The sequence below is a fragment of the Sesamum indicum genome, linkage group LG12, assembly GCF_000512975.1.
Source record: "Sesamum indicum cultivar Zhongzhi No. 13 linkage group LG12, S_indicum_v1.0, whole genome shotgun sequence".
Lineage (NCBI taxonomy): Eukaryota > Viridiplantae > Streptophyta > Magnoliopsida > Lamiales > Pedaliaceae > Sesamum > Sesamum indicum.
In genome coordinates, this window is record NC_026156.1 from 4,275,078 (window position 1) to 4,288,396 (window position 13,319).

Genomic DNA, 13,319 nt, shown 5'->3' on the forward strand with positions numbered 1-13,319 from the left:
TGCATTTAATAGGAAACACAAAAATTTATTATATACAATAAACTAAATGTTTATATTTGTGAAATTGATGCTCACAACTTTATAATTGTGAATTTTATCACTTCAATGAAACCCATTTAGTTTTCAATAATTAGAATTTTCTATAGTTATCATCAATAAAAAAGAAAAAGCATTGTAAGCATTGTAATTAGAATTCTCTTGTTCAAAAGTTCTCTGCGAACTTAGTTTCTTAGTGGAAAAACCTGAGTGGTTGTTGTGATTGAGCCTTGGTGGCTGTTTTGAGTGACTGAGCCTGTGTGGTGAGTTTAGCTTCAAGCAACCAATGCAGTGGTTGTCGGCCTTGGTGGCTGTGGGCTATCCCCACCGGATCTGGCTCCCTGAGCCATTATCTGCTTTTTTGTTCTTATTTTTTCATTTACTGTCTGATATTATTATTTAGTTCTGTAATTATATTTTGTTATCATTTCTGTATTATTAGATCTGTTAATATTATTGTAATATTAAGAGTTTTCATAACTCGTAATTACTCGTAAAAGTTTAACCAGGGCTTTAATTTTGCGGGTTCTTCACTGGTGATAAATTCCCAACACTATTATATAATTAATGAATAATTACAATAAAAATAATAAAATGACTATCATTAAATTATATTGAGACCTAGATATTATTGGAACCTGAATCCAAAATTTTATATTAAACTGCATTAACGAAATTTCTTTGATATAAACATGTTCTCATGTATGCACATGATTTCACGTACTTAAATCAAAATTACTTTAATTATTGCATTTACAGTAAACTATAAAAACAGTCGAGTGCACAAGATATTGGTAGAGAATATGTACGTCATCAGGAGACATGACGAGGGTTATTGGGTTCCGTTAATGCTTTCCTAAAAACAGTCGTTGATTATGGGGTTAAAACAGACTGTTGGGGCAGAAGCATCTGCAAACAGGAGGTTGCATGCATTCTAACATGGTCTCATAAAATATATTTTAATAATCCTTGTGGCACGTTGGTTCTTGCATGCATATAATAAATAAATTTTTACACTTTAAAATATATTATACATAAGACTAAAATATATAAATCAATATGTAATAGTTAAAAAAATTAATTTATGAGTGAATGTAAAATTTAAGAAGTTGAATAATTAGTAGTTATCTTATTAGTTGAATGATATTTTTGATTTTATAAAAACTTAATGCAACGGTGTTATTAATCGTCGTTTGTGAGTGTGGAGGGCTTTCAGTTTTTATAATAGTATAGAGTATAGATATGTCTTAATCGAATTAATTATATAATTAGTTTGAATTATGCCAAACTTAATCTCGGTTCGTTGCTTTCCGACCCGTTACATGGGACCAGAAGTTTTAATGGGCAGAGACCAACTTTTGAAATATGGGCTTGAGCTGATTCATTCAGTTTCAGCCCATGAATATTTTGTGGTGGTGGTCCAAAAATTCGTAAGTTGTAAGAAAATATCTTCCACTTAGCACACAGCTTAGAGGCTAGAGCACCTCATTTTCAATGAAAAAGTTAAAAGCTAATGAGTAGAATATATTTCGCTTTGTCCATATATAACTGTTTTCACATGCAATTTGACGTTGACCAATATTTGCTTTTCATGGGTTTTAATGAAATGCTCTAATTACTTTTTTCCTTTTTCTTTTTTTTGGTAATTACAAATACTCTCCTAATATTTATCGTAATTATAAATATTGTCTTCTTATTTAAAAAAGTACAAATAATTTTATAGAATTAATAATTGTCTAATAAATACTCCCATACATGAGCTGTCACGATAGAATATTCGTTAAACGATTATTAATTTTAATGGTCTATTTATAAATTTGCAGACAACGATAAAATATTTGTAATCATACGAGCTTCACAAAAACTCGTTATAACTTTTTTTTTTAAATAATCAAAAAATAATAATATAATATTGATATAAGCTACCCAAATAAGACACATTCCTCTGGATGTCCATACAGGGAAGGATGTTTAATATGTCCATTTTACTATATTTGAATCATTTGACCAATTTTTTTGGACTTTGAAAACTTAAGTATAAATTTTTACCATCCGCCTCCTATTTCTGCTAATCTTACATCATACACAGAGTACACATGAAGAGAGTGAACTCTACAAATATTTTGGTCAAATCCACATTAATACATTTTTCGAGATCTACATATTAATACAAGATACTTAGTTAATTTAAGCAAATTCAATAAATTTTGATAAATTGGAGGATTTATTTGTTAGACGGAAGCATATCTTAGGGGTGTTATATGTAATTTTCTGGACCACAAAGTGTTTATATGTAAATACATTAAATCTCAGGAGAGGGGAGTGTAATTATTTTTTAAAAAAATGTATTTTTTTTTTAACCATGATGAGTTTTTTTTTTTCAATTTTTATTCATTTTAAATAAAACAATAAATACAGTGTGTAATACCAAAAATGAATGGCCGGAGAGACGTACAAGAAGTCTTGCTGCTGAACTGACAGACGAGTACCAACAAAATCTTTTGAATGCCATACATTTCCTTTCTCAGTAGTCCGTGAGGAGATTATTATCTTAACCAAATAATGAAGTTGGTCAGCTCATCCGTCCTAATTCATAATTAAATGCTGAAAGAAGATTTCCTTGTCAAAAATTTCAACTCCAATGTATTTAAAGGTGTCCAACAAATTAAAAATCCAAAACTATACAAATATGTGCATACAAAAAGTTGTCCTGATTTGAAGGTCAGTTAGTTCACACAACTGAACTTGGTGGTCTTACAGATGCCTCCCTCTCTCATGGCTGGAATCGAAGTTGGTCAAAAATAATAAAACCTTCAACAATTATCTGCAAATTTCAGAACTTGTTGAAAATGAGACACGCCCACCTATGGCAAATTAGTCCCACTTCATAAATATGCTCAATTTTCAAATAAATGAGCAATGGATTCCTAAAAGTCGAATACTATAAGACAACCTGCACTGAAAACCTTTTTTCAAATCAACCGTGTTGTACGTGTAAAATATATGTTATGTTATTAGTTTGTCTTGTTAAAAGTTATACACTAATTATATAAAAAGTGTATCATATTTTCTATATAATACACTGGTTAGGGAAATGGGTAGATTTGGTCAAATTCTATTTGAACAATTCTTTTCTTATTTAAATAACATATTTAATATGTAATTAATTTTTAGTCAATCAAATTCAATTTAAATTAGAATTAGGGTTTGGTGGAGTTGAAATGGCTGAACTCATTTTGGAGCCGCAAGCGTTGACTAACTGGGTCCTGGGCCCGGGGTATCACCAACCCACTATTTGGGTTGACAATATTAAAAGATGTGGCGATAGTAACAAGCTATGCCGAAATAGCCAGGCGGACCCCCTCTCCGTACATCAACATATCCAGCCACAAATTGGCTGTTATCCAACTTCACTATATAGTTATATTCGTTCAATTTCTCGATAACTTTGAATTGGTAGAGCCAAAAGGTTAATGGGGGCCCGGCCCGACGGCAGCTAACTTCCTCTGATGCTGTGTTTATGTTAATATGATCCTGTTTTTAGTATGAAAGGTGGAGGAAGCTTCCTGTTGTTTGAAGTTTGACCCTCCTCCCTCTTCCTTATTCAACCATTATCTAGAATCCCCGGATTGCCCTTTCGTCATCCACTTGTCCACATCCAACCTTCCAAATTCGTCAACTACTGTCTTTACATAAATCAGCCAATTGCTGCTTTGTAATTTTATCTCATTCCCATCTCAATAAAAAGATAGAAATTTTATATGATTGAACCTTTACTCATTGGCATGTCGTATTTGAGCTTTAAGAATCCACCGCCCCGTTAATAACATAATCAATCATCAGAAAAAGTAAAAAACTAATAAGAAAAATATAATTACGAGGGGCAAAAAGGTAAATTGCGATGGCCAAGTCTGACCACATTAATTTGATAAAAAACATTCAACAGGAGCACACGGCAGCTAACATTACATGACACCCTTTCTTTTCCATTTGGATTTCCTTTCTCTTCCTCCCTCCCCACTTTCTGAAAATAATTTCCACGAGAGTCACCTCTTTCCATCTCCGCTACGCTCCCAATGAAGAAACAACGAACCCCTCAACTTCTGCTATGCCTATTCACTGCAATTCTTGCTATCCCACTCAATTCCGCCCTCGATTTTCTCTTCAATGGCTTCGGCCCCTCTGATGTATCACTCTACGGCAACGCCACAATCGAATCCCGCATTCTTACACTAACTAATGACACGACTTTCTCCATCGGACGTGCCCTTTATCCTTCCAAGATCCCCACGAAGCAGCCCAATTCATCACTCGTTCTTCCGTTTTCAACTTCTTTCATTTTTGCCATGGCGCCTTACGAGGGCAGGCTCCCTGGACACGGCATCGTTTTCTTGTTTGTGCCGCATGACGGAATCCAAGGTGCCAGCTCAGCTCAACACTTGGGCCTGTTCAACTTCACAAATAACGGGAATCCTAATAACCATGTATTCGGTGTTGAGTTTGATGTTTTCAAGAACGAAGAGTTTCAGGATATTAATGCTAATCATGTCGGTGTTGATGTGAACTCACTCAATTCCGTAAGCGCTTATGAAGCGGGCTATTGGCCTGATAGTCACCGGAGGAAAGAGGACGGCAGCCCTGATGAGAACTCCTTCAAGAAATTGACTCTTAATAATGGGAAGAATTTCCAAGTATGGATTGATTATGCCGACGATATTGTTAATGTCACTATGGCGCCTGTGGGGATAAAAAGGCCTAATCAACCGTTGTTGAGCGTTTCTGTTAATCTTTCACAAGTTCTTGAGGATGAAATGTACGTGGGATTCACTGCAGCCACTGGAGCTTTGATTGAAAGTCACAAGATTTTAGCTTGGAGCTTTAGCAATACAAATGTTTCGCTTAGCGAGATGTTGATCACAAGGGGTTTGCCTTCGTTCGAGCTCCCCGGGACTCCAATTCATAGAACCGAAGGTTTTATTGCGGGCTTGACACTGGGTGTTTTGGTTTTAGTCGGTACCGGTTCTTTTGTTGCTTTCTTGTTGATCAGAAGGAATAGGAGAATTAGAAAGGACAGGGAGAAAATGGAAGATTGGGAATTTGAGTATTGGCCTCATAGAATCACTTATCAAGAAATTGAATCAGCAACTAAGAACTTTTCAGAAGAAAATGTAATTGGTATTGGTGGAAACGGGGAAGTCTACAAAGGGTCATTTCCTGGAGGATCAGAGGTCGCAGTGAAGCGCATTTCTCATGCGAACAGTGAAGGGATAAGAGCATTCTTGGCTGAAATATCAAGCTTGGGAAGATTAAAGCACCGGAATTTGGTGGGATTGAGAGGTTGGTGCAAAAAAGAGAAGGGCAGCCTAATTTTGGTATATGACTACATGGAAAACGGAAGTCTTGACCAGAGGGTGTTTGAATGTGATGAGAGCAAGATGCTGAGTTGTGAAGACAGAATCAGAATTTTAAAGCAAGTAGCTTCCGGAATCCTGTATTTGCATTATGGATGGGAGCGCAAGGTGCTACACAGAGACATTAAGGCCAGCAACGTGCTGCTCGATAAAGAAATGAATGCAAGGCTAGGTGATTTCGGGTTAGCCAAGATGCATGACCATGATAAGGTGGCTGGGACTACACGCGTGGTGGGAACGGTCGGGTACTTAGCGCCGGAGATTGTGAAGAGCGGGAAGGCATCAACGCAAACCGACGTGTTTGGCTATGGGGTCTTGGTTTTGGAGGTCATGTGTGGTAGAAGACCGATAGAAGAAGGCAAGCCACCATTGGTAGAGTGGGTATGGGAGCTCTTGAGAAGAGGTGAATTGCTTAATGTGGTTGACACACGATTAAGAGATAGAGGAGTTGATACAGAGGAAGTGGAGAGAGTGCTTCATTTAGGCCTGTTATGTGCGCATCCGGACCCCAACGCCAGGCCGACAATGAGACAAGTAGTGAAATTGTTTGAAGGGAATACTGAGGTTGATGAGTTGGAAGGGGAGGATATGGACATGTATCTCCTAGAAAGGATGAAAACAGACGAAATATGGTCTATATATCCTCAGAGCTTTAGCAGTGGTTCTAGTTCACATCCAACGTTTGAAGAGATTAGACGGGGATTGTCCACTTCAATGTCACTCTCTTGGTCCAATACCAATATTGTAGAGGGTAGGTGATGAATACTGATTGACTGCTGGTTTTAGTTGCCTGTATCAATCTTCGTGGATTGAATGTTTACACAAAATTTCAGGGCCTGAATTGCGTGGGAGTGGAAATGGACGTGCTGATGTTCATATGCAGATCTCATAGAGTATTGAATCACGAATCTTTTGGTTGTCGGAAAATTTCTTTTATCTATGATACCTTCATTCTTGTAAACTGTACTTGATCTCTGTAAAAAGGTGGTGCTCTCTATATATTCTGGATGTTGGCTTTACAGACAAAGTCTATGGATAGCTCATGGCTCTTACCCTTTTTCTTAAACGAAACATGGATCAATGATTAGGTTGAATCATTTGGTATAAGATGATGATTGCTCTAACGGATTAGGTGGGAATTTCTTACAAAATTAGAACAATCATTGTTAATGTTCAATACTGAGTTAGTCTTCGTTGCCAATGGTTTAGGCCTACTCCTCATATTCTATACTGATTTCTGTATTTCTCTTTTTCTAACAATAATTCAGCTTTGACTATGTCGATCTGTGTTTTAGATTCAGTTTTAATAAACTAATTGAGTTCCATGCTCTTTGTAATTTTTCACATCACAGATTGGTAATGAATAAATATTAGAAAAGCAGCAGCAGTGGCGTAGCAGAACTGTTGGGCTCGCTTCCACAGTAGACGAAATATTCGGGACCTAAGTATATGGACTTTACACCGTCAAGCCCGTTACTCTAGAAAGTCCTTGTATATCCTGATTGGCGTCCTTCTTCCCTAAAGCCCAATGGGCCATTTTACCGGCCATTCCTTTTAGCTTTTATCCACAATTAACCAGTTATGCTGACACAAGCAGCTTGCATGGTAGTGTCGCATGGGGTGCCGACACCCGAGTTAGCTGTGTTGGACAAGTTTAAGGCAGATAGTTCATCGGTTAGAGTAATAGTTATGCAGGGCCTCGACGGCAATGTGCTGGTATCGTGGTCTCATTTCGTTGTGGTACATGATTGTGGTTGTTTGAAAACAGGCTTGCCGTGCATGTAATGTGGGCTGTGTGGAAGGTTGCGGGCATCGGCTAGATGGTGGCCAAGTTGAGGATGTGTTGTACGGGGTGCCGCGCGCACAACTAGCAGGCATGCACAACAAAGCTGGATGCTTTGTGACCAGATAGCATCCAACATGCGGAAGGCAGGTGATGAGGAAAATTATTTAATTACCTAAATACTCCTGCCTTTTAAGGCATTTATATATCTGTAGTTGATCATTTTTGACCAAGTTTGACCAATTTTGAGTAAGTTGAAAGTCAATTCCAGTGGCTGCCCTTGGATTGGATGAGGTAGCAACATCTCAATAGAGCCACGTGTCACCCTCCCAGACAGTATTGTATAGCTATAAATAATCTCATTTATGATTATTTAAAGACACACATTTATTATTGTTTATCACCATTTTCTGATCTCATTCGACCTCGATTTATTTTCGATCTCACCTTTTCGACCCCACATTTCTAACTTAGGCATCGGAGGGCCATCGCCGAGGGCTACTCGACTAGTCTTACATTTACTTTATTTTCAGGATCCACTAACAGGTAGCTCGAAAGAAGAATCTAGCGACCCGATCCGGATTTTGTGCGACCTATATCAGCAGGATATACCGCACAATAGGCAACACTTAGATGACAGGATGTTGTGCGCGCAAACAGCACTCTGAGTGCGACATATTGGCAGAAGGTGTGCACACTGGTGAACCAGCAGATGCAACACCGTACCTCAGGCTCATTGATGTACAAGTACAACAGTTGTGTTGCAGTTGTGAATCCTGCGGTGCGTGTGGAGGCAGTTGTGCTTGTCTCGTTGATGACAACTGCTGACACATGGTGGATAACTGCATGCTTTGCTCGAGAAATGTTTGATTATGATTGATAGTGTCTTTCCTATCAGTTGGAGGATGTGCACTACAGTTTTGTGCGACTTAAAAACATTCATTAGCGTCTGAGTTGGAAGTGAGTGTTGTGTGCAAACCTTGGATAAGTTTTTCTTGTAGTTGTGCTTAGTCATTAATGCAAAAAATTGAGTTCTTCCTGTAAATTCTGCATTGCTACATTTATGCAATAATCTATGTTAAATTTCATCTGGTAGTTAGACCAATATATGTGGGTACGCTAAACTATCTTGTAGTAAATCAGCAGTTTCATTCTCAACCAATTTATATTTTTCTTCCATTCTTGATGTAATGGTATCGCAAAACTTGAAGCTCGCATATTTTCTTGCCAAAAACATGGATCTCTCACTTTCTCTTCAACTACAACCTTATCAAAGGCCAACACAGGAAAACGAAAAAGAAAATAATAATAAAGGAAAACTCAAAAATCTCCAAATTTACACCACTTCAACCGCAGGTCTATGCAAACTGGAGAAGTTTTCCTTTTCCATCATGTCAAGGGTGAGCATGGATCTTCTTGGCCGAGCTGGGGGGCCCGAGTGCTCTGACGACAACGGCGGAGCGGCAGCCGACCGCTCACAAGTCCTAAGCCACTTAGCTTGCATGTACCGGTGCTTTCTCCACGGGCCCATGTGCATTTTTTTCTCCTTCATGCACTTCTTCGCGGCTGCGCACACAATCTTTAATAAGCTCAACAGTCTTTCGATTTTCCCCACGAATATTTCTGGCAGCCTCTTGACCAGCTTGTTGTACTCTTCGTTGGCTCGGGCCATCTCGAATTCGGCCCGAAAATTCAACTCAATTATTACTCGCACTTCTCCTTTCTTGGGATTTGAGTTGTCCACTACATCCAAAAACGTGTGTTCCCCTGCAACGATTACAGGCCAAAAGGTTATTGATGTGAATCAATATCTCTATAGTCAATTGAAAAAATGGACAAAATTATTACATACAAATACCAAGAAAATAAACGAAAAAATCATGTCTTTTTTCAAGATGTGCCCTGAATGCGATTTTTAGATGTTTCCACAAATAATATCCAATATCCATGCTGCACGTGATTATTTTGTTAAATTTATGTGGTAGTGGACGAATTCTCCAGATGTCTCTTGTATTCATGTCAATTTCAATATTGAATAAAAACAAGAACTATTCTGCGGTTCTCTACAGTTTGGGCTCACAAAAATATCATACATCAAGAACCACCGAGAATTCCGGGCCCCGGAAACAAGAAACTTCCTTCACATCAACAAGCAATTTCCAGACTGTTTCAGGCATGTATCTTATAAAAAATCTTATGATATATTATAATTAATCAAGTTGATCATTTAAAATGGTATATGTTGCCGTCACAAATCAGAGAAGAGAACTGTCAGAGTACAATACAGCATAAACACATTAACATTTCCAATTACGTACTGCTATTAGAATTAAGAGAAAAATTGAAGTACCTGAGGGAATATCGGGTGAACTCCTCCACTTGGACTTGCAAATTGCAGTATTAAAGCCTGAATTCTGGAGACGTCGGCAAACCACCTGCATTAGACATTTCCGGCAACCATTGTCGTCGTCAAATGGTCTACCGCAGGCGCACACGTTGCCGGATTCTTGTGCTTCGTTCACTGCTTCCTTAGTGATACTTCTGATTCTTGACTCTAGAGAGGTTGTTCTGCATATTATCGACTGCAAAAGATTGACAAACAATAATTAGGTAGATGATCATGAGAATACGAATGGCCAATGATTAGTTAGTTAGGTAGGTAGCTAGGAATGATTAGTCTTTACGTTAACAAAACTGAAATGAACTGATTAGGCTGCCTGATTTGATCATTAGGCAACAATTATTGCTTGATTCATCGTTCATTGTACATTTTTGAAGGGTGTAGAGAAAGGAACGCTAAATTCCGAAATCTCTGGTTTGAGTCATAACTATTGTCCAATAAGCAATTTTGTTGAACGAGCAAGTATAATTAGTCGAACAAAAATTTATATCCAGAAAAGGAATGTATCATCAACGAAACCAATTTGGATTCCTTTTGAAAAAATGGTAATTAGTTTAGTGGAATTTTGATGTTTTTGTTTTGCGTGCATAATAATTGAGAAAAACAAAGGATGATTATACATAAAAAACTTACTTGCAACAACTGATGTTGAGTTTCCCAGAATTTGCCGTCTTCAGAGCCTCCGTTTTCGTTTTCATTCTGGTTTTCCTTCTCTTCATCATCTTCGTTATCATCGATGCTACTCGCCGGCGACAACCCCTCACATTCTTCACTGAGGAACTGGAAAACGGTGTCGTCGGATAAGTTTATCGCCGGTTCGCCGGAGAACTCCGTCTCCCGGCCGTTGCAAGTCAGAATCCGGTGGTTTATGGGAACTCTACCCATTTTTCCGCCGACGCCTGTACTTGTTTTTTTAATTTTACTTTCTTTATTTGTTGGTGATCAGAGGACTTGCATTTTCAACGATCCATGGAAATGGGTTTATATACCAGGGGAAAAGCAAGCGTGGGACCCATTTGTCCTACGTGGACAAAACAAGAGGAGGCGCACATGGTCATCTCTGGCCCCACATAGATCCACATGTTCAGTTGTGATTAGTGAAAGTGCATCTAGTGGTCCAATATGGTGGACCAGACAACCAGGATCCACGTCAGTCAGGGTCAATAATTTCATCTGCTCAGTTCATTTGGATATACTCGAATATTCTTAAATTAATATTTTAATGTAATTATGTGTTTGCTACCCTATCCTAATCTCGTGGTCTGTGGGGCACCTCAATTTGGATTGGAAAGCCACGGAGGGGGACGTGGCGCCATCGGAGACGTCTAACCGCTTGGGTTTATCCGATGAGGTGGGCCCAACTTGTTCTCCTACCTAAAATCATTGTCGATACTTACGCGGCGCCAGGCTCATGGTTTTTTGCTTTCCGGTGGTGAGTTCCGGAATATACCCCTCAACTTGTGAACAAAAACACGAGGGTATTTTTGTTTTTCTGCTGCTCAATCATTTCAGGATTGAGTCAATCAAGGTAGGAGCAAAGAATGTGGCGAACAGACAAATATTGCGTGGAGTTCGCAATTATTTCTCTCACTGTCCCAACACCCCCCCCCTTTTTTTTCTTTTTTTGGATAATTAAAGTCTCCTTTTATATAATTAAATGTAGACCTATGTGATTTGAAATTTATATTTACCACTTTTAAAATTTATTTTTATTTAATAAATAAATTTTTTCATTAGTTAAAATTTATCAAATTTGTTGATATTAATAAAAAATAAATAAAAATATGTCTACCTCTTATGGACTTATTACTGATTTAATGCAGGTCAAATAAGTATTTTTATTATCAAATTACTCTCATATATTTTCACGTATTAATACATGAGAGTAGGTATATCATATAAGAGTAGTTCAGTCAGAAAAAAAATTATTTGACTTATAATAAGTTAGTAATAGGTCAATTGGAGATAAATATTAATTTTTATTTAATTTTTTTGTTAATATCATCAAATTTGGTGAATTTGTACTATCGAAAAGACTTATTTGTTAGATGAAAACAAATCTAATGGGTGCTAGATGATATTTTTGAAACTAAATGAGGTTTACGTATAATTAAACTACACCTAATAGGAGAAAAGTGTAACTATTCCTTTTTTAAAAAGAAAATCAAAATTTTAATTGGAGCTTACTTGTCTGGTTACTAATACTATAGTTTCAATTTCGGGTCAAATAATTCAAAAAAAAAAAAGTAAAAAAACATAATATTTCATCAATAAAAATTAAAAATAAACATAAGTGTTCCCCAAAGTTTAGATGCTAAGAAACGTTGAGTACAATATTATGTATTTAAAATATATAGCCATATTTAATTAATTGTTGGAAATTGGGCTAAGTTGGTTATCTTACATCATAGATCATGAAATAAGATATCCGTTATTTTCACAAGTTTCCTTAGATGTGCATACACTACAAACTTTCTACTATTTTTGCTTTAATAATTACCACCAACATCAAGTCCTCATAGATGAGCCTGACATGCAACACCCAAACTTTTAACTTGTTCCAAAAAGGACCGCTCATTCTTTTAATTTTATAAAGACGCCCACTTATATTATCCAATACATTAACATATCGGCACTGATTGGACACACAAACCAATTGCACCAAATCAAATATACATATAGTGCCTGCTTCATTTTGTGATTGACCAAATCAACTCTGCATTTCCACTGCAAATGTTACTTTTTACATTAGGGAAAAGTATTATTTTAATCCGTTGAATATGTCTAATTTTAATTTTAGTCCGATAACTATGTTCATTTTTGTTTAGGTCCAGTAACTTACGAAATTGCTTACTTTTAGTCCTCTGGCAGATTTTCGGACAATTTTACCCCTATGAGTGCATATGAACTAAAACTGCCCATAGGGATAAAATTGTCCGAAAATCTGCCAGAGGACTAAAAGTAATCAATTCGTAAGTTACTGGACCTAAACACAAATGGACATAGTTATCAGACTAAAATTAAAATTGGGCATACTCAGCGGGTTAAAATAATACTTTTCCCTTTACATTATTATTATTATGAACATAGTAAAGAGATAAGTTTGAGAAACGTAGGTCCAATTCTATATTATTTTAGAGTAGATAAAAAAAACACTTAGTAAGTGAGGTGAGGTAGCATGAAGTCCTTATCCCCAGCACTTGGACCTACCAGAAAGGTCCTATTTTTTTCATCTCTTTTCCTTAAAAAAATGAAAAAGTATTCTTCTTTTACTGCTACCTTTATTGGTACACTACTCATTAAAATTTAAAGCAATTTACACTTTCACTACCACTGCTCTTAGTCTATTACCTTGGAATATAATATCATAGTTCAAAACTTTAAGAATTATTACTAGGATTGTGAGATCTATTTATTCAAATATCGAATTATGTTCGTCGATAATGACCTATGACGCATTCATATATAGAATGTAGTGATATATACGAGCGCAATATCATATACGACAATTTGTTATACATATGTGCGCAAGACGAGTCTAGCCACGAATACATCATAGATAACAACGATGATTGTTAGTTTTCACTGTTCGGTCCAAATTGAGCAATTGGGATCAAAGTTGACTTTTAATAATAAAAAATCTACGCACTTAAATGGTCTCAATTACTTTATCGGATTCTTACTAGTT

The 13,319-nt window shown here is 36.8% G+C and overlaps 2 protein-coding genes across 2 annotated transcripts; one reads left to right on the forward strand and one right to left on the reverse strand.

Moving 5' to 3' along the window:
* Nucleotides 3,992–6,466, forward strand: LOC105175542 (L-type lectin-domain containing receptor kinase VII.1-like). The gene is made up of 2 exons (XM_011098007.2): nucleotides 3,992–6,198; nucleotides 6,281–6,466. The coding sequence occupies exons 1-2, from the start codon at nucleotides 4,113–4,115 to the stop codon at nucleotides 6,337–6,339; spliced, it is 2,145 nt and encodes a 714-aa protein (XP_011096309.1). The 5' UTR covers nucleotides 3,992–4,112; the 3' UTR covers nucleotides 6,340–6,466.
* On the reverse strand, nucleotides 8,382–10,580 carry LOC105175543. The gene is made up of 3 exons (XM_011098008.2): nucleotides 10,265–10,580; nucleotides 9,581–9,812; nucleotides 8,382–8,997 (listed from the first exon to the last, which is right to left on the reverse strand). Exons 1-3 carry the CDS (start codon nucleotides 10,514–10,516, stop codon nucleotides 8,567–8,569), a joined length of 915 nt encoding a protein of 304 aa, XP_011096310.1. The 5' UTR covers nucleotides 10,517–10,580; the 3' UTR covers nucleotides 8,382–8,566.

Coding starts and splice junctions, on each gene's coding strand:
- LOC105175542 (XM_011098007.2), top strand. CDS start 4,113: ATGAAGAAACAACGAACCCCTCAACTTCTGCTATGCCTATTCACTGCA. Junction 6,199..6,280: donor CAATACCAATATTGTAGAGG/GTAGGTGATGAA, acceptor ACAAAATTTCAG/GGCCTGAATTGCGTGGGAGT.
- LOC105175543 (XM_011098008.2), bottom strand. CDS start 10,516: ATGGGTAGAGTTCCCATAAACCACCGGATTCTGACTTGCAACGGCCGG. Junction 9,813..10,264: donor CTCAACATCAGTTGTTGCAA/GTAAGTTTTTTA, acceptor AATCTTTTGCAG/TCGATAATATGCAGAACAAC. Junction 8,998..9,580: donor TTCACCCGATATTCCCTCAG/GTACTTCAATTT, acceptor TAATCGTTGCAG/GGGAACACACGTTTTTGGAT.